At 45.3% G+C, this 23,718-nt stretch overlaps 1 protein-coding gene across 1 annotated transcript; it reads right to left on the reverse strand.

The window, feature by feature from the left end:
* On the reverse strand, positions 1–23,718 carry LOC125432416 (1,25-dihydroxyvitamin D(3) 24-hydroxylase, mitochondrial). Its single transcript, XM_048495905.1, has 12 exons — positions 23,005–23,718; positions 20,318–20,508; positions 17,669–17,762; positions 14,739–14,835; positions 13,843–13,934; positions 12,477–12,588; positions 11,603–11,748; positions 8,619–8,785; positions 4,918–4,996; positions 3,754–3,945; positions 2,304–2,415; positions 1–1,492 (listed from the first exon to the last, which is right to left on the reverse strand). Exons 1-12 carry the CDS (start codon positions 23,272–23,274, stop codon positions 1,470–1,472), a joined length of 1,575 nt encoding a protein of 524 aa, XP_048351862.1. The 5' UTR covers positions 23,275–23,718; the 3' UTR covers positions 1–1,469.

The raw sequence follows: 23,718 nt of genomic DNA on the forward strand, positions 1-23,718 counted from the left end.
TGTGAAAAAGAATTCTCTCTTTATTACAAAAGTCTTCAGCCTCAAGAACAGAAACATCGAGCCTCAGTGACAGAAATTCAAAATATATTTCAGGTATGTACAACTGACCATCAACTGTTAAGTTTTCCCACACTCATTTTTTTTTAAAAAATGTAAATATAAAAATGTACAAAAGAGACACATTTATGTACAATTTTTTAAAAAGAGAAGGCGTTTCCTTATTACAAAGGAATGGATAAAAAACATTGGTAAGCCAAAACACTCATATTTGACGGCACACCATGCCGCTAGAGAGAAAGTCTGCATAATCAGTAATGTACCAAATTCAGGGCAGCACACCCAGTCATATATTTGACCCTTCACAACCTCCAGTGTTTCCAAACAAGGACTTATTGCAGACACTGGTCAGCTACCCACTCAAGAGTTGCAAGTGACATTACACTTTGAGAGTTACAAGATATGCAGGCCCAACTGTAGTAGCACTTGTGTAACCCCCTGGACTGACATGAACAGGCAATACAATATGGATGTGCATAAGAAGAAAAAATACACATAGTGTAATTCAGCCCCACTGCAGCTCTGGCACCTGAGTATTCTCATAGGCTGAGTGGAACTCTGTTTATATACAACCCATCTAATTCTTTGCTTAGCTGCAGTCAAGTTATTAGTCCTCAAGAGCCACAGGTGTAGAGGGATGGCTGGATTGGGTTCTGGAAGGTACATACAGACACCTCACCCATGGCCATTTGTGCTGCCTGTACAAACACAGGCAGGTGGGGGAAGGGGAAAATAGGCTCAATTGAGCTTGCAGGAATGTTGCTAATTTCCTCCCTCTTTAATAAGGTAAATACTGCAACTCTCTTGGAAAGTTTCTTTTATCATCTTCTTCAAAAAGGCAAATCAGAACAAGAAGCTGGTGCTCCATTCAATTAAAATCCTCACAGATTGTACAATATGTCAATAATTTTCAAAGTTAAAAAAAATATCTCCTTCCATATTCTCATCCCTGTAACTCAACAATGAGCTGCCAATTTCATAGCATCCATTCTTGGGAAGCTAACACCCATGACCAGCATAACTGAATAGACTAGTGACTTTTGTGTTAGCACCCAAATAGTAATCGATTTCTGTCAGGTCTACTTGAAGAGATCCACTATCCGCTAACAGTCTCTCAACCTCCACCAGTCTTCCATTTCATCCCTTTAAAAAATACCCTCAGGTGTGTGGGGAAGGCTATCTCAGGTTTCTCTTTGGTGCTTGAGGGATTTCCCAGGTGAGCTTCCAGTCATTTGACACATTTGCCTCCCTCAATGATGGAATAAACATCAGGTGGTCCTTATTTTCTCCCTGCCATCAGCACACTGCCATTAAAATACGCCTGCATGAAGCTGCTTCCTCACTGAGGTGGCGGGAGTTGGGATCCAGGCCTTCATGGACATTGTCTTCAGAAAAAGCAACCAATGAACATATTAGTCTTTTCTTTTAACAGCATCTGAGGAAAAAAGTGAGAGGATCGCTTTACTTTGCAGTTCTGAAAAGGCCAAATGATCATACAGGCACAAGCTCCATTCACAAAACGGACATATCCCTTTCAAAGTAAACGTCACTGTCTCATACTGCAAGGCTGTGTATATCGGAGTAACATATCTAAATAACAGATAACAATCCAGGCCATACTCAAGATATCTGACAACTGTGAGGAAGAAACCTGACTAGTCATATTAGTTAGAGAAGGAACCTGCTCAATAGTGAAGAAGGCAGCTTGTTTACTGGAAATTTATGGCCCAGATACATTAATTTATATAGGGTTGGCTTCAATGCCTCTCTTTTGCTTTCTCTATCAGAAGAATTCTTAGTGGAAAGATCTCTCTCTTTCAAAATTTTATTTCAATACACATCCTTTTCAAATATGTCAGAAATCGGTGGCTCATAAATAATTTTTCTACATTTTGAGAGAAGTATTTTTCAATGGCTGCCATAATAGCTTTGGGAAATCCAAAAAGCTGTGCACACTTTCCATTAAGCATTGGTTCCTTTAAGCATTGGTGGTCAATGTATATGCTACCTCAGAAGCAGATGGAAGAGGGCAAAGGAGATATCTCACACTGCACCAATGCTTAATGAAAAGTGTGCAACCTTTTCAATTTCCCAAAGCTGTTCTTCAGGCAGGTCTGTGGCACTCAGGATCTGCAACGCTTTCAGTATGACAAAAGGACCAAAGACAGACATCACTCTAGTTTCATTCTGCCATTCTCTGGGAACCACATGACCACAAAATCCCCCAAGGAAGCCCTTCTCTTTACCTGGTCGTATTCTGAATGCTACAGGGATTTCACGGTTGGGGATCAGGAGTCCCGAGTGAAGGGTTTCTACTGGTTTGTCATCAGTTGCGATGATCTGGTACTTTTGTACAATCTGCAAGAGAAAGAGAAACTACTTGGGGTCTCTGGAACGTACCCTTGAAGCTTCCAAGGAACCAATTATTTTCATCCTATTCAACCTGGTGGAAGTTTCTTTCTTTTTTGCTGTCAAGTTGTGAAGTTTTCAGCCAAGAGACCTTCGGGGTAGTTTGCCATTGCTTGCCTTTACGCAGCAACCCGGGACTTCCGAGATGATCGCCCACCCCCAAGAACTAATCAGGTCTGACCTGCTTAACTTCTAATATTTGATGAGATCAAACAATCTGGCTATCCAGGTTTGGGCAAGTTTCATTTAACCAAAGCCAAACCGGTGATTCCTGGAACTCACAAAATCTATTTCTGTGCAAATTTAATCACCAGCATGCTCCAATTGTAGTTAAAAGAAGCTAAAATCCCATTCATTTCAATAAGGAGCCCCCTAAAATGATGATCTTGAGGGTCAGCAGGCCCTTGATATCAGTAAAAGAGGGAAATTGGCAGACTTGGCAGAAATCTCTCCCCCAGTCTTCTCTGCTCTTTCACTTCCTCTGTCCTCAGTTAAAGGGATTTTTGGCCATCTATTCACAGCTGAATAGCAACCCCATAGGTTTTCAAAGCCAGAGACATTGTGTGATGACCCTGCTATTCCTTGGAGATCCCTCATCCAAATACTAGCCAGAGTTAGAGCTAAGAGTGAGTGACTGGCCCAAGGTTACCCAACAGCCTTCTATGGCACGAGTGGGAATTCAAACCTGGTTTTCCAACAGGTCCTAGTCTTGACACCTTAATCACTACACCATGCTGGCTCTCTGGGATCTCAGGTGGAGGTCTTACACACTACCTACTATCTGATCCTTTAGACTTTAGATACAAGCTATTAAAAATAGTTCTCCTTTAATAGAATTTTGTCAGAAAAAGAAGAACATTCAGGGATTAGGAAAATACCCTTTTCCTTTGATGAAAAACAAAGCTCACGTGGCATCATTCCCCTCTCAGTTGCGAGCAGCAGTGGCGTAGTGGTTAAGAGCAGGTGCATTCTAATCTGGAGGAACCGGGTTTGATTCCCCACTCTGCTGCTTGAGCTGTGGAGGCTTATCTGGGGAATTCAGATTAGCCTGCACACTCCCACACATGCCAGCTGGGTGACCTTGGGCTAGTCACAGCTTTTCAGAGCTCTCTCAGCCCCACCCACCTCACAGGGTGTTTGTTGTGAGTGGGGAAGGGAAAGAAGATTGTAAGCCTCTTTGAGTCTCCTACAGGAGAGAAAGGGAGATATAAATCCAAACTCCTCCTCCTCCTTCTTCGTTTTAGTAAACAGAGATAACAGGGGAAAATGGTGTAATGAAAACCTTACCCAAAAGAGGGCCAAATGAAGCTGCAGCTCCGCCAAACGGCGTCCGATGCACATCCGCTTCCCGATGCCAAAAGGAATGTGAGCGAATGGATTTATGTTCTTCTGTAGCCACCGTTCTGGCTTGAACTGAGTCCAGTCCCTGAAGTTTTCTTCACTGCGTCCTAGGATATGACTGTTTAACATCAACACTGTCTGTAAAGACAAAAACAGCAGAGGTGGGGATAAGTTCTGTTTTTTTCTGGGAAAAAGGCCGTGTGTGAGTCTAAGAAACTGGGTTTCGCCACCAAAGCCATGAGATTGCATTGATGCTCCCCATGGATCAAACTGCACGTTAGAACATAAGAACCTAAGAAATAGCCTGCTGGATCAGACTGGAGTCCATCTAGTCCAGCATTCTGCTACTCGCAATGGCCCACCAGATGCCTTTGGGAGCTCACATGCAGGATGTGAAAGCAATGGCCTTCTGCTGCTGCTGCTCCTGAGCACCTGGTCTGCTAAGGCATTTGCAATCTGAGATCAAGGAGGATCGAGATTGGTAGCCATAGATCGACTTCTCCATAAATCTGTCCAAGCCCTTTTTAAAGCTATCCAGGTTAGTGGCCATAACCACCTCCTGTGGCAGCATATTCCAAACACCAATCACACGTTATTCACACCAATTCACGTTACGTCTACCATGTGACTGCCACAATGAATGCACAACTGTACAACAGCTTCAAGCTCCCTGTGGGAATTCCATTCACAAGTGCCGGAAGGCCTGATTCAGAATGAAGCTGTAGCATAAGGTGGAGAAAGGAGGGCCTCCAACCTTCCATTTTCATGACTTGAAACAATTTTGGGGCATGCATGTTATTTGCTTGGTGAGGGAGGTATATCTGCACATACAGCCTCCTGATAGAACAAATAATGCCCCCAAAACAATTCCGGGTTGGGAAAATGTCACGGGGAAGGCAAACAGACCTGTGGAGGAGTGGGGAATGGAATCTAGTTCTCCAGATTAGAGTCCACCACGTTTAACCACTATACCATGTTGGCTCTCAAGTATGTATTTCCATCAAGTCACAGCTGACTTATGATAACCACATTATTTCCACATTTGCATGAAGAAGCTTCCCATTGACTAGGGATGTGGACTAGCTTTGGGTAGTGGAAACATATACTTACTCCTTTAGGAAGTTCATAGTCTCCAAGGACTGTTTCTTTGTCAAGGGTCCGAGTGGTAAATGGCACAGAGGGTGTTAACCTAGAGCAAAATAAATAGTCCCTTTAGCATTTTACCTCTTTCGCACCAATCCTACAGGATATTTCTAGCAGAGGTATTGAGCAGTATGAAAGTCTTTAGTTCAAACCTAAAGGAAAGTAACTCGACTTTCTGCAATATGGGATCAATCCTGGCCTATAAAATAAATGATAACCAATAGCCACAAAAGCCAAATGCAGCCCCTATATAAATAGGTACTGTGCCTCAGTTAACCGTGGCCAGAACAAACACCAGATGAGGCTTATCAGTAAATGCCTTTTGTCAAGGAGCTCAGTTCTTCCCTCCATTTTATTCTCCCAATCACACTATGGCCCCTTCCGCACACGCAAAATAATGCGTTTTCAAACCACTTTCACAACTGCTTGCAAGTGGATTTTGCTATTCTGCACAGCTTCAAAGAGCACTGAAAGCAGTTTGAAAGTGCATTATTCTGCATGTGCAGAATGAGCCCAAGAGATACTGAAAAACTGAGAGTGGGTGGGGTGTAGCTGAATAATAACTTTACCAGATTAACTCTGGCTCATTCCGCACACGCAAAATAATGCACTTTCAAGCTGCTTTCACAACTGTTTTTGCCATTCCGCACAGCTTCAAAGAGCCCTGAAAGCATAAGAACATAAGAACTAGCCTGCTAGATCAGACCAGAGTCCATCTAGTCCAGCATTCTGCTACTCGCAGTGGTCCACCAGGTGCCTTTGGGAGCTCACATGCAGGATGTGAAAGCAATGGCCTTCTGCTGCTGCTGCTGCTCCTGAGCACCTGGTCTGCTAAGGCATTTGCAATCTGAGATCAAGGAGGATCAAGATTGGTAGCCATAAATTGACTTCTCCTCCATAAATCTGTCCAAGCCCTTTTTAAAGCTATCCAGGTTAGTGGCCATCACCACCTCCTGTGGCAGCATATTCCAAACACCAATCACATCGCCATGAAGAAGTGTTTCTTTATGGGTCCTAATTCTTCCCCCCCAGCATTTTCAATGAATGCCCCTGGTTCTAGTATTGTGTGAGAAAGAGAGAAAATTCTCTCTGTCAACATTTTCACCCCATGCATAATTTTATAGACTTCAATCATATCCCCTCAGACTTCCTCTCCAAACTAAAGAGTCCCAAACGCTGCAGCCTCCTCATAAGGAAGGTGCTCCAATCCTCAATCATCCTCGCTTGCCCTTCTCTGCACTTTCTTTTTTCTTTATCTCTTCTATATCCTTTTTGAGATGTATACCAGAACTGAACACAGTACCTGGCGCGGCTCAGCACCACTGTTTTGTATATAAGGGCATGACAATCCTTGCAGTTTTATTATCAACTCTTTCCTAATGATCCCTCAGCATAGAGAGTTTGCCTTTTTCATAGCTGCCATACATTGAGTGGACATCTCATGGAACTATCAACTAAGACGCCTAAACCTTTCCTAGTCTGTGACTGATAAAGCACTGGACCCCCTGTAGCATGTGAATTTGGATTTTTTGCCCCTATGTGCATCACTTTACATTTAGCTACATTGAACTGTACTTGCCAAATTCTAGCCCACTCACCTAATTTATCAAGGTCCACTTGAGCTCTTCTCGCAATCCTTTGTTGTTCTTGCCACCCTACATAATTTGGTATCATCTCGCAAACTTAGGCCACCACACTACCCACCTCTACTTCCAGGTCATTTATGAATAAGCAAAGAGCACTGGTCCCAATAATGGATCCTTGGGGACACCACTCCTTACATCTCCATTGTGAGAACTTCCCATTTATACTCACCCTTTGTTTCCTGTTCCTCAACCAGTTTTAATACACACATAGGAGGATTCTCCTCTTTTATTCCTTCATTGCTGAGTTTTCAACAGTCTCTGGTGAGGAACTTGTCAAAAGCCTTTGAACTAAGTAGACACGTCCACTGTCTCCTTTATCCACATGTCTGCTTCTTACACCTCAAAGAACTCTAGTAAGTTTGTAAGACAGGACTCCGTGCCTCTACAAAAGCCATGCTGACTCTTCCTCAGTGTCTTGCTTTTCTACATGTTTAATAATTTTATCTTTAATGATAGAGATTCCTACTAATTCTACCAGGAACAGATGTCAAACTGACTGGCCTTGTAATTTCCCAGGTCCCCCCTAGACCCTTTCTTCTTAAAGATTGGTGTGAGATTGGCCATCTTCCAGTCTTCAGGGATGGAGCCTGATTTCAGGGATAAGTTGCATATTATTAATGTGAGAACATCAGCAATTTCATGCTTGAGCTCTTTTAAGAACTCTTTGATGAATGCAATCCTGGGCCAGGGATTGGTAACATTTAGTTTATCAATGGCTGCCAGAACTTCTTCCTTTGTCTACCAATTTCATTCTAGTTCCTCTGATCTCACCTCCTACAGTTTGGTTCAGGTGCGTGAATTTTCCTCACCTCTTGGTGAAGACAGATGCAAAGAATTCATTCATAGCTTCTGCAATCTCCTGTCATCTTTAGCACACCTTTTGTTCCTTCATATCATCTAATCGGCCTACCGCTTCCCTATAGCTGGCTTCCCTGCTTTGATGTACTTGAAGAACTGTTTGTTGCTAGTCTTGATAAAACGAGCCATGCCTCATAATCCTTTTTTGCCTCCCTACAGCTAACTTGCTTCTCTTCTTTGGCCACCACATTTGTGTTCTCTGGTATTCTCATCAGTTGGGTTGGACTTCCATTTTCTAAAAGACATCTTTTTTTTTCCTACTACCTCTCTAACCTCCTTTGTTAACTATGGTGGCTTTTGACTGGGCAATTGCCCTTCCTAACCCAAGGAACACATTCCAGTTGTTTTCTTTAAGACGGGTGTTTTTAAATAACCTCCAAGCACCTTGACATTTTGACTCCTCTTTGATTTTCCCCTTTCAGCCTTCCTGGCGCATCTACATCCCCTCATCTTTTGGAGAAATTTCCTTTCTTGAAGGCTAATGTAACTACATTAGTAGTTCTCACTTGTTCTGAATTCGACAGCATTGTGGCTGTTCCCTTTATCGGCTCAACAACACTGACTTCCGCATTCAGGTCCTGGGTCCTACATAGAATTAGATCTAGATCACTTCCCCTGGTTGGTTCCACAACCATCTGCTCTAAGCCACAGTCATTTAGCATATCCAGGAATGTTCTCCTTACTATGACCTGAACATGCATTTTTCCAGTTTATGTGGGGATAGTTAAAATCGCCCATTACCACGACATTTTTGCTTTTGTTGGCCTCTCTAATTTCTTTTTCCATCTCAGAATCCTCTTGTGCACTTTGGTCAGGGGGACGATAATATATTCCTACTGTTAAACTATGCTTCACCCCTGGTATTGATATCCACAGTGCTTCTGTAGAGGAATCAGCTCCCCCTGCATTGTCTATTTTATGTGACACTATGCTCTCTTTGATGTAGAGGGCCACCCCACCCCCAATACGCCCTGTAAAAGCAGCTTGAAAGTGCATTATTCTGCGTGTGCGGAATGAGCCTCTGTTTCTTAAAACTGATTTTTTCTGAATGAGCAGCATTCATGGGTCTAGTCAGAAACTATCAGCCTACTGAAACCAAGTGGCAAAAAACCCAAACCCCAAACCCATTCGTTGTAATGCCAGAAAGTGTATGAAGAACTTTACCTCATAGATTCCTTCAGACAGGCCTTCAAATAGGGCATTCTCTTCAGGTGTTCGGCGCTTGGGCTCTCTCCAGCTGCGAGTACACTCTGGATTTCCTCAAGCAGTTTTGCCTGGATGCGTGGGTTGCGTGAGAGGTTGTAAAGAGCCCAGAGCAAACTGTTGGCAGTCTGAAAAATTAGCAGATCAATACAGCACCTCAGAACCCAGCAGACTCCATTGTTAGCACAACTAATCAAAGGCAAAACATTCCGAATACATATCATTTTTTTCCACAGTGGCCTCTGGCTTGCAACAGTGAATACAAACAATAAATTTATTAGTCTCAACAGCTCTTTCACCACAAAACTCTCTTGCTATTTTGGCTGCGGTGGATTAACAGCACTATGCCTCAGGAATATATTTGCAGCTGTCTGTTTACTATTATAAAAAGAAGGCCATGCCCTAGGTTAGGATCGCACAATACAATTTGGCCATCTGCAGGAGTACAGGATTTAAGCCTGAAGAATGAGAATTTCTTACTTGGCTAAAAAGTTGGCTTGCATTTTTGTAACGTTATATGGTACAGGGATAATCCGACATATACAGATTTACAATAACCTGTCATGTCATGATTGGGGCTGCCACATGAAAGACTGGCGATTGCTGTTGAATTTCACCCTTTTGGCAAGAAGAGTTTGAAGAAGAGTTTGGATTTATATCCCCCCTTTCTCTCCTGCAGGAGACTCAAAGGGGCTGACAATCTCCTTGCCCTTCCCCCCTCACAACAAACACCCTGTGAGGTGGGTGGGGCTGAGAGAGCTCCGAGAAGCTGTGACTAGCCCAAGGTCGCCCAGCTGGCGTGTGTGGGAGTGTACAAGCTAATCTGAATTCCCCAGATAAGCCTTCGCAGCTCAGGCAGCAGAGCTGGGAATCAAACCCGGTTCCTCCAGATTAGATACACAAGCTCTTAACCTCCTACGCCACTGCTGCAAGGAGCTCAAGATGGAATATGTGGGACTATCTAATTGTATATTTGCAACCACCCTTTTTGGCTGAGAGGTGACGGCCTGCCAAAGATTCTGGGCGGGTCTTGTAGTTGAGTGGCACTTTGGACCCAGATCTAACATGCAGATTCATCCACAGAGGCTGTGTGAAGCAGTTAACTTTGAAAGGACTGTTACGTTTCCATGGATTTCAGCAGCAAAGGAGCCAGATCCGAACCCCAACGTCGATTCTGCTCCCCTTTAACCATTTGCCTGAAAGCCAGGTCAGTTCCAGCTTTTTTGGGGGGAGGGGGGAGAGGGGAAGTAGCAGACAGAGAATGCCCAAGGCCCACATATTTTCCACCCTTCCTGCCCCTGTCCTTTCCCCACCTGCTGTGGTCACAAATGCAAGCCCCATCTGCGCATCCTTTTCCTGATGGCACCGGACCATACATGTGGCCGGCAGTGCCACCCTGTGACTACCAGGAGAGCTGCCACTGTGCATTCCCGTCCCTGGCAGAACTAGGCAGCATACAGAGCAAAGAACAGAGGCGATAAGAGTCCTTGCAATCAAGCGGGGCAACGACGGACATGCAAGCACCAGGGGGGAAATGAGGGTGGAGAGTCAGAAGCACTGGGCTCTGCCAAAAGCCCTGGCAGCCGCTCCCCCTCAGCCCTAAAGGGCAGGTTTCATCTTCTATGGGTTTTTTCCCCATACATTCACCAGACACTCTTCGCCTGTTGGAATATGAGGTGGTTGGTAAGACTGAGAAAGGTGATGGTGAGAACACCATAGCAACACTGTGTCAGAGCTCCCTGGATCACCATCTTGCCCAAGTTTATTCTCTTAGGCTGCCCCGGGGTCATCAATAGGACAAAACTGGGAGCGGTCCCTTTTGTCCTTGCAGCAGGGGTCCACACCCTTGTATGTCATTTGATGGATCTTGCCAGATGAATTGAACAGAAGAGATTGGATCTATGCTCTTGATTTCCTCTACCTTTAAGGAGTCTCAAAGCAGCTTACAATCTCCTCCCTTTCCCCACATCAGACACCTTGTCAGTCAGGTGGGGCTGAGAGGGTTCTGAGTGAAATGTGACTAGTCAAAGGTCACTCAGCAGGCTTCATGTGTAGGAGTGGGGAAACAAAACTGGTTCACCAGATTAGAGTCCACCACTCATGAATGAGTGGGGAATCAAACCCAGTTCTCCAGATTGGCGTCCGCTGCTCTTAACCACTACACCCTCCTGGCTCAAGAGTTTGAATGGCTAACCTACGCCGGATGCCTTTGATGGGGACTTCTGGCCATCCCTGGAATGGAAACGTCCATGATGTCCAGGATTCTCATAGCAAATTCTACTCATATGATATAGCCAGTGGCGTAGGAGCAGCAGTGGTGCAGGAGGTTAAGAGCTCGTGTATCTAATCTGGAGGAACCGGGTTTGATTCCCAGCTCTGTCGCCTGAGCTGTGGAGGCTTATCTGGGGAATTCAGATTAGCCTGTACACTCCCACACACGCCAGCTGGGTGACCTTGGGCTAGTCACAGCTTCTTGGAGCTCTCTCAGCCCCACCTACCTCACAGGGTGTTTGTTGTGAGGGGGGAAGGGAAAGGAGATTGTAAGCCCCTTTGAGTCTCCTGCAGGAGAGAAAGGGGGGATATAAATCCAAAACTCTTCTTCTTCTTCAAAGGGGAGAAAATCTACACAGTGATTCTGTTCCAGTGGAAGGCCACAGCTCACCAGCACAAGATCTGCTTTGCATGCAAAAGGTACCTGTTCAATCTCTTGTATCTCTTGTTAAAAAAGGATCAGGTAGTTAGGTTATAGGAAACACCTCTGCCTGAGACCCTGTAAAGTTCATGCATGAGGCATGATCTATTAAACAGCGAGTATTGCCACTATGAAACTCAAGATTAGAAAAAGAGAATCATGCTCAATTGAAAGGGAGACTATCTTTATGGACAGTCTGCCAATAGCCACAGAGAAGGTTCTTTCTTAATGAAGAAAAGCAACGTCTCCGTACCGTTTCCACTCCTGCAATCTGAAACTCTGTGATGGCGGCATACAGTTCTTTCTTTGACAGCTGGCTCTCAAAATAAATATCACAAAGGAAGTCTTCGCTGGGGTTTGCAGAGTACTTCTCCAGCCTGCTGTTGATGGAATGTTTTGCTGATGAAGGAAAGGAGAAAAGCCATCAGTGATCACGGAGAAGTAAAAGGAGTCTTCCAAATGATTTTTTTTAAAAATCTCCACAGAGACAAATGAGCATGACAAGGAAAACAACCCTAGCCTAGCCTCTTTCTAGATATGATCGTTTACTACAGCAGACCTCAATCTACAGCTCACAGAAAGCCATATTCACTTAACCATCAATGAAAACAGCCACATCTTCTATCCCTGGCTTGAGGCCTGCACTTCAGAGAGGCCTGCAGCTTACCTGTCCCTCTTGCACTGGCCGCTTCAAGGTAAGAACCACCTGCAAACCATAAACCCCACCAGGTGAGGAGGGCCTTGCTCTCCTTCCTGAAACACAGGGCAGGTGCCACATTGTAGAACAGTGCTCGGAAGAGCTGCAGGTGGCATCCCAAACAGTCACAGGTGGCTCCCAAGTCACTAAGTGACTATCACTGGCTTACTACAGAAAAGCATTTGATCATTTAAAGTCCTGCACATGGAGCTGCTGAATCAGACCATCAAGGTAAGTTCTGTCTACTCAAACCAGCAGAGTCTATCGTTGAGATCTTTCACATCACCTGTGACCCGATCCTTTTAAATGGAGGTGCCGTATCTTGAACCTGGGATCTTCTACATGTCCCCTCCACCCTTCCTATTAGAAGATGGCAGCAGCTTTTGCAATGCGAGTTGGGGTGGTGTTGGTGCAAGCATTAAAAAATTACCTGTCTTGAAGATATGGTCCCATGCCTTTGTGTGAGCCTGCCAGACCTTTGTATTTAGACTTTTGTGGAGCTCAACTGGAGTCACCATCATCATCCCAAAAGTGCTCATCATCTTACAAGACAAAGGAACAAATAAACGTCAGATTTAAAACATGCAACAAAAATATAGGACTGGAAAGACAAGACAAGGAGGAGATGGGACTTTCCACTGTAGCAGAGATCTGTGGTTTGACCAAACTTGCCGAACCTTTTAGGCTCAACCAAGAACAAGCCAGAACGAAGGACAAAGGTTTCCCCACTGGCCCATTAAATAAGTCATCGGTTCAAGACCTGACGAGGGAGTATTTCTCCACTGAAAAACGGAAGCATCCCATGGGTGGAAGAAGAGGCCAGACATGGCCCACATCTATCCTGGATGTCTTGTCTGTTCATTCATTCCAGGCAGATTATATCAGCTACTCTAAGTCTGCAAAGTTTCTATGAATTGTTAGCAGGGTGATGACATGGTAATTACCATGCAAACTGACTAAAGAGTAGGGAAAGCTTTACTATCAAGTATGTCAGTTCCTGAATAAAGAGAAGAAATAGAGATTGGTTCCTGGCTACCTTGCTAACTGAGAGAGAAAGTTCTGTTGAGTAGAACATCTGAGAAATTACCATGCAGTTCTGTTGAGTAGAACATCTGAGAATTACCATGCAAACTGACTAAAGAGTAGGGAAAGCTTTACTATCAAGTATGTCAGGCTCATTCCGCACATGCAGAATAATGCACTTTCAAACTGCTTTCAGTGCTCTTTGAAGCTGTGCGGAATAGCAAAATCCACTTTCAAACAATTGTGAAAGTGGTTTGAAAACGCATTATTTTGCGTGTGCGGAAGGGGCCTCAGTTCCTGAATAAAGAGAAAAAATAGAGAGAGAAAGTTCTGTTGAGTAGAACCTCTGAGAAAGAGAAGGATACTTCCCTAACAGTAGCAATCTGGAGATAGATAAGAAATGACACTTATCTGGAAAGAGGGTGCTGAGCCCACTTTCCTATCTAACCCTTGCAGATCCTGCAGGTTTGTCTTCTCTTGTTTTGTATACTAGATGTTGCTTACTCAAACGTGAATGACCCATCCCCTCTCACCAGAGGCGTAGCAAGGGGAAAAAGCACCCGGTGCACAAGTGCGTCCTCCGCCCCAGCCCCGCCACACCACGCCCCGCCACACACCCACAGGGGCACGCCCCCAGTGCCTTGCGCACACCCCCGCCCCCCGTTCCCTTGGAGCTACGCCTCTGCCTCTCACACTGAACAGGATATACCCAGAAGGACTTCTGGACCTCCAGCATCCACTGCCAAAAATGCTTAGAGAAGAAAACTTCTTACCGTCTTGATGGCCTTGATAAAGTTCAAGCCTTCGTCCCCCACATTCTGCTGCAGGAGCCCAAATCTCTTCCCATACAGCACTAGACAGATACCTATTTGGAAAATGGAGTAATTTATTCAGTGCTGTTAGTGTCTGGGACTTTTTTTTTGTACAATGCAAGCATAAATAGACACCCGCTCAGTTCCTTGCCCCAGGGAGCTTACAGTTGAAATTCAACAGTCACAAGTAATAATTACAAGCAAATAAAGTTGCACATTGCTGTGTTTACCTACATCACAGGCTTTGTTTTGTTTGGAAATTATGACTGAGAGAGAAAAACATGACTTTTAAACAGCAGCATCTAGACGTTTACCAAGATGCATCAATCTACAATACGAGAATTCACTTCTGAACCTTAGCTGTACATGTCCATCTTTCACCTTGTTTTCAAGAGCTAGGGTAACAAGACAGACTGCAGGATAGAGTTCTTATACAAAATTGTACAAAAGTCAAAATTTTGATGGACCCATAATTTGCAGAATTGTACTGCATTGTTTTCAGTGGTTTTGCACACATGCATTGCTCTAAACTCTATCTTTTACAGTCCATTCTCATTTGTTAACTGGCTTCATACATTTCCGGAGAGGTTGCATCAAAGCGACCAAAAATTAACACATGTGCTTTAGATCAGGGTGTAATCCATTTGTGAGTCCTAACCCATCAACTGAAGATCAGTGATCTAAACTAAATCCTCTTGCTACATGGCTATTCCTACTCTATTGAGCATTAAGATACTTTCACTTTTTTCTATACACTGAAAGGAATCTGTCAAAGTTAGAAGCTGAACGTCAGAAAAGAATCAAGTGGACAACACAACACACCTAACCCAGAGTTATGAATTAAGAAGAACACTTACTTTCAAATGACCACTTGTTCAGTTCAGAATATAAATCATCTATTTCTCCATTCTTGTTACAAAGTGTGTCCATTCGATCCATGAAATCTGCTAAAACCTACAAAAGATACATTAGAAATATTACATATACATTAGAAGCATATATGAAATCATGGCATGCATTGCGCTTCCTTTTAAAAAAAAAAAAAAAAGTGCCGGTAAGTTTTGGCATAACAATTTAAATCATTTCCCCCCATTTCAAACTCCAAAATTTGCTATATTCACTTTCTTCCGCTGAGAGATGTGTAGACTATTTCAAGGATTTTAACAGTTCTATTTGACTCACTAGCCCCACCTCACGTCCATATGTGTTTTTTTTAAATCTAAACCCCTCAAACTGCCAACTGTGGTATAGCTGTCACCAGTTGGGAAATGTGCGAAACTGCATTTTAGAAATGCATCTTGACCCTGATTAGAGTAGGTGCTAAATATTTGAACTGATGCTATCCCACACGTAGCAAAATCTGCATGAAATCTCTGTTTGGCTATACCATAATCAATGAACAAAGAGAGGGATTCATCAAATGAAAGACACAAGTTTTTGGGGTCTTTACCGCTCCATAGCTGAATACTATAACCCAATCTGACTTCCACTGACTATATACATAGCGCATCACCCAAATTTTAAGTCTCCAGATTTGTTGATTTTACAACTACCCCACATTTCCACTGCTCTCAGACTTTTAAGTGACTTGTTCTCTTTGGCATTTGATCATCTATTGCAGTGATGGAGAACCTTTTTGAGACCGAGTGCCCAAACTGCAACCCAAACACACTTATTTATCGCAAAGTGCCAACCCAGCAATTTAACATGAATGCTGAGGTTTTAGTTTAGAAAAAACCGGTTGGCTCCCTTTTCCTCCGCCCCACCGGCTTGAGCAGGGGCCAGCCTGCTCTAGCCTCCAGCAAGTCCCACGCGCACAACTTTGTACCTCTCTAGCATCCCTGCCTCCTCTGCACCCGCCCCCCGCCCCTGGGGCAGCAGCCACCTGGAGCACAGGCACCAGGCCCACCAGCCGAGTCCTCTTTGCTCACCGCGGTGCTTAGTGGCCCAGGCCAGCCTAGATGTGGGTGTGTGTGTGTGTGATTTTATGCCCCCCATATGATGAACTCTGTGTGCGGGTGCCCACAGAGAGGGCTCCGAGTGCCACCTCTGGCACCCATGGCATAGGTTCGCCATCACTGATCTATTGGCTTTCAACAAACCATCTTTTGATGTTCAACAGATCTATTGGTTTTCATATTTTCAATTTAGGCTGCCATTTGTCCTTCTCAGAAAACTGCTCAATCTAATCTATTCAACACAAGATGCTAATAAGTAGTCATAAGATCAGGACCAGAGATTCTCCCCACCCTGGCGCAAGAATTCTGGAGAGCTCAAAAACTTCCACTTTTTTGTTATTTTGTTTGTTCTTAATAACAAAAAGCAAGGCAAACGGCACCACCTGCTAACTGTATTGTATTTTTGCTTGAGAGAGGAATCAGGTACAGCTTCTACCAACGCATATGTGCATTTTAGAAGGAGAAGGACACAAAGAAATATGTCGTTTACAGCCCAATCCTATTGGGGGTGGCTGAATCACATTGCGGAGCTGGCATGGAGCTGCATGGAGCTACTCCCTCTGCTGGCAGAGGGGGGCACCCCCAGGGGCACCCCTGCTGGCAGAGGGGGGAAAGGTGCCAGTGTCCAGCTGCTCCTCAGCTCCACAGCAGCAACACTCAAAAATCGGGGCCACTGTGGAGCTGTACCGGCATCCAATCAGACACCAAGGAGGGCGGACCCTGGGGGCACAGCTGACTTTAGTCCACTTTCTCCCCGGGTTTGCAGGCAGTTGAGTCACAGACTTGGACTTGGACATATGCCACCCGAAATCCATGTGGCCCTATGGAGGGCTTTCTGGCAGTGGGGTGTTTTTTTTTGGGGGGGGGGTGTCTTTTTCTGCCTCTTGTGCTGCTGGAAATACCTCTGAGGCGGTGGGACAGCACAGTAGTAGCACTGTCCCCAGTCACCTGGGGCTATGGATTGGGCTGCCTGTCTCTCAAATGGTTTTGGACTGTCAGATATTTCCCATCAGAGAGTGCCAATATTGGCAGAGGCCATGTGAAAGAATGACACTAGAAAGTCTGAACGTGCCCAGTGAGCAATGGAATCTACAGTCACCGTTTGTTAAGACAAAAGGAGTCTTGCTACTTGGTCATGGTAAGAGCCAAAGCTCATAAAACCTATCATGATTGTTGGAATCCACTCAAAGTAAATCCCCACAGGGAGAGACACACATGCAACTCCTATTAAAATGAAGTTACATGTTAATAGAAATCAAGCAGTACAGTGCTTCCTTTATTTTACCCTTTGAAACTGAATGTAGAAATTACATTTTTTTCAGTGCTCCCCTACATACACAAAAATATCCCTACATGTAAAAATCTAGCACATCTGAGTGCCTAACATACCAATTTCCTATTCATAGAACCATTTGAGCTGGAAGGAAAAAGGTATTTTAAATAAACAAAAGTATTGTTTGTGGCAGCATTTAAAATACATTCCTTTATGTGGCCCTGAAATGAAACCATGTAAAGAGAACTCTATCACACTGGGGGGGTCCCCAGTTTCTTGACCGTCCTTCTCAAGCAATCAAAACACATTGCAGTGTCGAAGGCTTTCATGGCCAGAATCACTAGGGTGCTGTGCGGTTTCTGGGCTGTATGGCTGTGTTCTAGCAGCATGATCCTCTGAAGATGCCAGCCACAGATGCGGGCGAAACGTCAGGAGAGAATGCTGCTAGAACACGGCCATACAGCCCGGAAACCACACAGCACCCCAATCAAAACACACTTTCTTGATGTCACTGATTCAGAGGATAACATCAAACTCAACCCCCTCAATCTTGTACCTGGTTGATTTTGGAATCCAGCTTCACAATCTCTGTGGGCTTCATTAATTTATGCTGAAATGCACTTCTTACTTTCTGCCAGTCCTTCCCTTCTCTGTATGAAATAAAAATGCAAAGAATTAAAAGAGATTGCCATTCTAAACAAGCCTATCACGTTAATTCGCAGAGGTTCTCTCCATTTGGACATTTTTTAATTAATACTTTGGGGAAACTCATGAGAAATGTTACCAAATGTCAAGAATTAAACAAACAGTATGATTGTAGCAGAATTACACTGTTCTGAGTGCATTGAAGACAATGGATTTAGAAGATTATAATGCTATGGCACTGTAAAGTTCCTCAGCCAAGACCCATGTTTGAAGGTCTAACAAATAAATGCTAAATTTATCCCAGCTCTTTTGGTTGATTAATATGTTCTAAAAAGAGAGATCTTAGATTCGTATGCATGATGGTTCCAGTTGTAATGCTTAAATCTGTACTGTTTCCTCCTCCATACTTTGCACTTTCCTTTGGAATCAAATGGTGGGTCAAAACAGATATTTGTCTAAAAACACTTATCTCCTGACTTTGGCCCCTTCCGCACATTCAGTCCACTTTCACAATTGTTAGAAAGTGGATTTTGCTATTCCACACAGTAAAATCCAGGTTCAAAGTGCATTGAAAGGGGATTGAAAGTGCATTATTCTGCATGTGCGGAAGGGACCTTTCCCTTCCACCTCATGGGATTTTCAAGGCCAGGTTTGCCATTGCCGCCCTCTGGAGAATCTTCCTTGATGGGTCTCCCATCCTATGCTTTGCTTTCGAGATCTGACAAGATCAGGCTAGTCTGGGCTATTAGGGCTGCTGCCAGGATCCAAGTACAGCCACACTGGCTTTAAATTAGTATAGAAATCAGAGGGAACTCATATTTTTTTTTAAAAAGCACATCCTTAAAACAGTTTCTTAAGATGCTTAGAACATTTTTTTAAATTCCCTGCATCTAGGACAAAATGTAAACATATTGGCCAGAACAGCCATTCGATTTAAAGTCATTTTCTGCTAAGGTTTGTTACAACGTTCACTAGTTAACTCATTCCAAATTAGCAGCCTGCTCTGATATACAGTTGGTTGGCAACCCCCTTGCCTTCCAATAGGACTGCAGCCCAACACAATTTTGACACACAGCTTAATGCACTTTGTGTTTAAACAGGTCTGTAACATTTCAGCTGGCCAGAATGTCCCTTAGTTTTCTTTTCTATAGCCTGTCCTTTATTTTTTTTAATAAATATTCATATGCAGCTCAAAGAGCGTGAAAGATGCTCTGAGATTGGGTGGGGTGATGGGGAGATAGTGACCACACATGAAAATGATCTAAATGCCATTTAATATGGTCTTCAGCCTTGATCAGTGTGGATTGAGAGGCATGGGGAAACTCAGCCCCTGTATTTCTGCCCTGACCTGGATGGCCCAGCCTAGGCCAATCTCTCCAGACCTTGGAAGCTAAGCAAGGTTAGACCTGTTTAGTATTTGGATGGGAGACCACCAAGGAAGTTGTGGCTGCTACACAGAGGTAGACAATGTTGACGCTTGCTTAAAAAATACCCTGTGAGATTGCTGTAAGTAGGCTTTGACTTGACAGCACTTTCTACCACCACTGTGCATCATTTGGGGTGCAACAACTACACAAATCTAATATAATCCACAGGGAGTTCTGTGTTGCCTGGATAGACCAGCCAAACTAACCTGATCTCCTCAGATCTTAAGCAGAGTCAGCCATGGTTAGTGTTTGGATGGGGGACCACGAAGGAATACTAAGGTCAATAGACAGAGACAGGCAGTGGCCCCTTCCGCACATGCAGAATAATGCACTTTCAGTGTACTTTGAGGCTGGATTTTATTGTGTGGAATAGAAAAATCCACTTGCAAACAACTGTGAAAGTGGACTGAAAGTGCATTATTCTGCATGAGCGGAAGGGGCCAATGACTCCTATGGGATCACCATAAGTTGGCTGTGACTTCACAGCAAAAGGGGGAAAAAGTCATCTGGGGTAGAAGGTGCATGGGGTCTTCCAAATGCTAGAGAAGAGAGAATCCTTCCCCTACAACAGTGGTGGCGAACCTATGATGAACCTATGGCACGGGTGCCAAAGGTGGCACTCAGAGCCCTCTCTGTGGGCACGCGTGCACAGAGTTCGTCATGTGATAATACTGTAATTATTTCAGGGAGATTATTAGCATTAAACCTAAGACCTAGTTTTGGGGAAGCAGTGTAGGTAACCCTGTTAAGTGCTGTTAAACCCTACTGATTTTCATGGGAAGAATGAAAGCGTGATCCTTTACCTGGGAGTAAACTCTGTTGCTGGCAATGGGGTTTGCTTCTGAGTAAACCCTCCTAGGGTTATGATTCACCCGTTTGAAGCGTTGCACAGTTGCTTCAAAGCAAAGCCACCGACTACCACCAAGCTTACTCCTGAGTGACATGTGCCTTGGAGCCAACTGTTTTTTCTAAACTAAAACCTCAGCATTCAGGTTAAATTGCCATGTTGGCACTTTGCGATAAATAACTGGGTTTTGGGTTGCAGTTTGGGCACTCAGTCTCGAAAAGGTTCGCCATCACTGCCCTACATGGTCTTCAGAGGCCGCCTGTACCCCAGCCCCATTCCCACTCACAGGATGAGAAGTCCGTAGCCCTCGTCCCGGTAGTCCCGATAGGCTTTCCAGGGCTTAATCTCCAGGCGCTGCGGATAGGTGCTTTCTTTCCTATAGAGAGCCTCGAGCAAGCAGGGTGCGCCGATATGCACCGAGTCGAAGGCACCCAGTTTCATGCGGAATATTTTGCCAAACTTGCGGTGGTAGTCAGCCTGCAGCAGAGCACAGATAAAGCTGTTTTCGTCAGACCCGTGGTGGCAGTGGCTTTCCAGGGTCTCAGACAGAGGTCTGTCACAGCACCTACTGCCTACTGATCCTCCTTTTTTAAAAAAACAAACCCAGAGATGTGGGGATTTGAACATGGGGAATTCTCTGTAAGACAAGCAGCTGTTCTTCCACTGAGCCCTGCCTGTGGAGGGGGAATTTTCCCAGAAGGTGACAACAAGCATGTGTACTGATTTGGGTACTAAGGCTGTGCCAAGGCACCTGGTTAAACTAAGGCCCCTTCCGCACACGCAAAATAATGCGTTTTCAAACCACTTTCACAACTGTTTGAAAGTGGATTTTGCTATTCTGCACAGCTTCAAAGAGCACTGAAAGCAGTTTGAAAGTGCATTATTCTGCATGTGTGGAATGAGCCTAAGCCAGATATTCCCAAACTTTTTGAGTCACGGAGTACTTATCAGGAGAGAAATTTGTCATGGAGCACTATCATCACCCTTATGCTGAAGGCACACCTGGGCATTCTTGGATGTTTCAATCTAACTGTATCCTTCAAGTTGTTTGTCTTTTATCACATACAAAGCAAAAGCGCAAATTTATCTTTTTGAATTCTAAACAGCTTAAATTTTGATCTCAACTCAATTTTTCCCATTGAAAGCCATTAAAAATTGGAATTTTAAATATCCTTTTCTCAAAACATCCATTTTGCCCATGCATGTCTTTGGCATAAGAGCAGCAGTGGCGTAGGAGGTTAAGAGCTCGTGTATCTAATCTGGAGGAACCAGGTTTGATTCCCAGCTCTGCCGCCTGAGCTGTGGAGGCTTATTGGAGGAATTCAGATTAGCCTGTACACTCCCACACACGCCAGATGGGTGACCTTGGGCTAGTCAGAGCTTCTTGGAGCTCTCTCAGCCCCACCTACCTCACAGGGTGTTTGTTGTGAGGGGGGAAGGGAAAGGAGATTGTAAGCCCCTTTGAGTCTCCTGCAGGAGAGAAAGGGGGGATATAAATCCAAACTCTTCTTCTTCTTCACCGATCACCTACATAGGTAATAAACCGACTGACAACTGTTTTGACTATGGAAGGTATTTTTAAGCATCTGGCCATGTCAAGCATCAGGTTTTATTTATTTATAATACTCGCTATCTACACTGTTGATGGTTGTACAAATTCAAATTTGAGATCTTGTCACATTTATTTCAAACTCTTTGTGAAGCACTTGGAGATGCTTCGTGGAGCACCCAGCGCTCCGCAGAGCAATGGCGTACATAGGGGGGAGAATGAGGGGGGTCGAGACCCAGGCACCACTTGTGGGCGCATTTGGCTGCCTGCCAGCCACTCGTCTGCTCCGCTTGCCCCTCTGAGTTTTCGGGGGAGGTGCAATTGGGGCGGTGCAATCAGTACTTGCTCATGGAAGCATTTCCTATGTATGGCGTACATAGGGGGGAGAATGCCCATGGAAGCATTTCCTATGTATGGCATACATAGGGGGGAGAACGAGGGGGCTCGAGACCCAGGCACCACTTGTGGGCACATTTGGCTGCCTGCCAGCCACTCGTCTGCTCCGCTTGCCCCTCTGAGTTTTGGGGGGAGGTGCAATTGGGGCGGTGCAATCAGTACTGGCCCATGGAACCATTTCCTGCAGGTACGCCACTGCTGCAGAACTGCTGATCTAAGCAATTTCATGGCTCACTCTGACAGTTCCACCCCCAGAATGCCTTGCAAAATCACAGAAGATGCTGAAGTGCAGCTCTCAGCTTGCACCAAGACACTTAACTGCAGAATTGCATTGCATGAAAACCAATGCTAATCTTTCATGTAAGGTGAGGAAGGGAGCTGAGGCAGCCCACTGGGCCATCCAGCAGTGATTCTCCAGGGTTTCAGGAGGTGGGTTTTCCCCAGTATCAGTTTCCTAAGGCCACTGGGGATGGAATCTGGAATCTTCTATCTGGAAAGCAGGTGCTTTGCCAATGATGGGTGGGCTTTCAAGCCATTCCCTCCCCCAAATGGAGCCCTAGTTTGCATATGTGGTTGGGGAGGAGGCCATGGGGTGATTTGCCAGCATTTAGTTTATTTATACAGTCAATGACCAGGCTGCAATAAAACATGATGATGAAGAAGAGTTTGGATTTATACCCCGCTTTTCTCAACTGTAAGGAGTTGCAAAGCAGCATAAAAACTCCTTTCTTTCCCTTGTGAGGTAGGTGGGGCTGAGAGAGTTCTGAAAGAACTGTGACTAGCCCAAGATCACCCAGCAGGCTTTACGTGTCCGAGCAGGGGAGCTAATCCAGTTCACCAGGTAAGAGTCCGCTGTTCACAGGGAGGAGCGGGGAATCAAACCCAGTTCTCCGGATTAGGGCCCACCGCTTTGAGCCACTACACCACGCGGATTCGCGGCAATCCTACAAAACCCCCACTAAAAATGATGCACATGAAATACTGGATGGAAAATTTCACCGTCGATTTAACATTAAGCCGCCACTTACCAGCGTCAGGTGCTGCTTCTTGAGGCCGCCTTTCCGCAGGATCTCGAAGAAGCTGCCCACCAAGGGCCACTTGGTCGGGCCGGGCAGGGCGGAGAGGGCGTGGGGCGAGCGGAAGGGGCACCGGGGCGCCTCCGCCTTGGGCTGCAAGGCGCACACCGACGACGTGGGCAGTAGCTGCTGCTGCTGGTGCGGAGGGGCCGGCGGGGTCGCCAGGGCGGGGCGTTGCAGCAGGGAACCGAGCTGTGGGGCTCGTTTGAAGGGGGAGGCCATGGTGGGCGACAGCAGGAGGGCGCGCAGCCGGCGGAGAAAGGCGGCGAGCGATACGCGCGGGGGATCCTGCAGCCGGAGGCTCGAGCCCAAATTAATCTTGTTTAATGGGTTGGAAGGGGATCCGGCTGGGAGACTGATTGCAATGCAGGCTGGAGAGAGGACGAGGAGATCGGAATGTAGGTCTCACAGTGACCCAAAGGGGATCCAACAGGAACCTCCGCTCGCTGCTGGGAGCCTTAGAGGCAGGGATCTAGTGGTAAAAGGGGGTGGGGTGGGATCTGGAGTGTCAAGGGATCTACTAGGAAGGCGCCTGCGAATGTCCTCCTGGGCTCCTCACTAGACAGCGGCAGGCGGATTTGTGGGCTAGATCCAGCAGCCGCTGCGATCCTGGAGGCGAAGCAAAGAGATGCCCGCTCTCTCCCGGCTGCATTCCTGTCGAAGGTA

This window comes from Sphaerodactylus townsendi, linkage group LG05, assembly GCF_021028975.2.
Source record: "Sphaerodactylus townsendi isolate TG3544 linkage group LG05, MPM_Stown_v2.3, whole genome shotgun sequence".
NCBI classification, from domain to species: domain Eukaryota; kingdom Metazoa; phylum Chordata; class Lepidosauria; order Squamata; family Sphaerodactylidae; genus Sphaerodactylus; species Sphaerodactylus townsendi.

What these genes read in the sequence shown, in the direction of transcription:
- LOC125432416 (XM_048495905.1), bottom strand. Translation starts at nt 23,274, where the DNA reads ATGGCCTCCCCCTTCAAACGAGCCCCACAGCTCGGTTCCCTGCTGCAA. An exon ending in TTATCAAGGCCATCAAGACG is followed by an intron (nt 12,589 to 13,842) that starts GTAAGAAGTTTT and finishes TTGTCTTGTAAG; the next exon opens with ATGATGAGCACTTTTGGGAT. An exon ending in AGCATTCAGAATACGACCAG is followed by an intron (nt 1,493 to 2,303) that starts GTAAAGAGAAGG and finishes TTTTTTCCTCAG; the next exon opens with ATGCTGTTAAAAGAAAAGAC.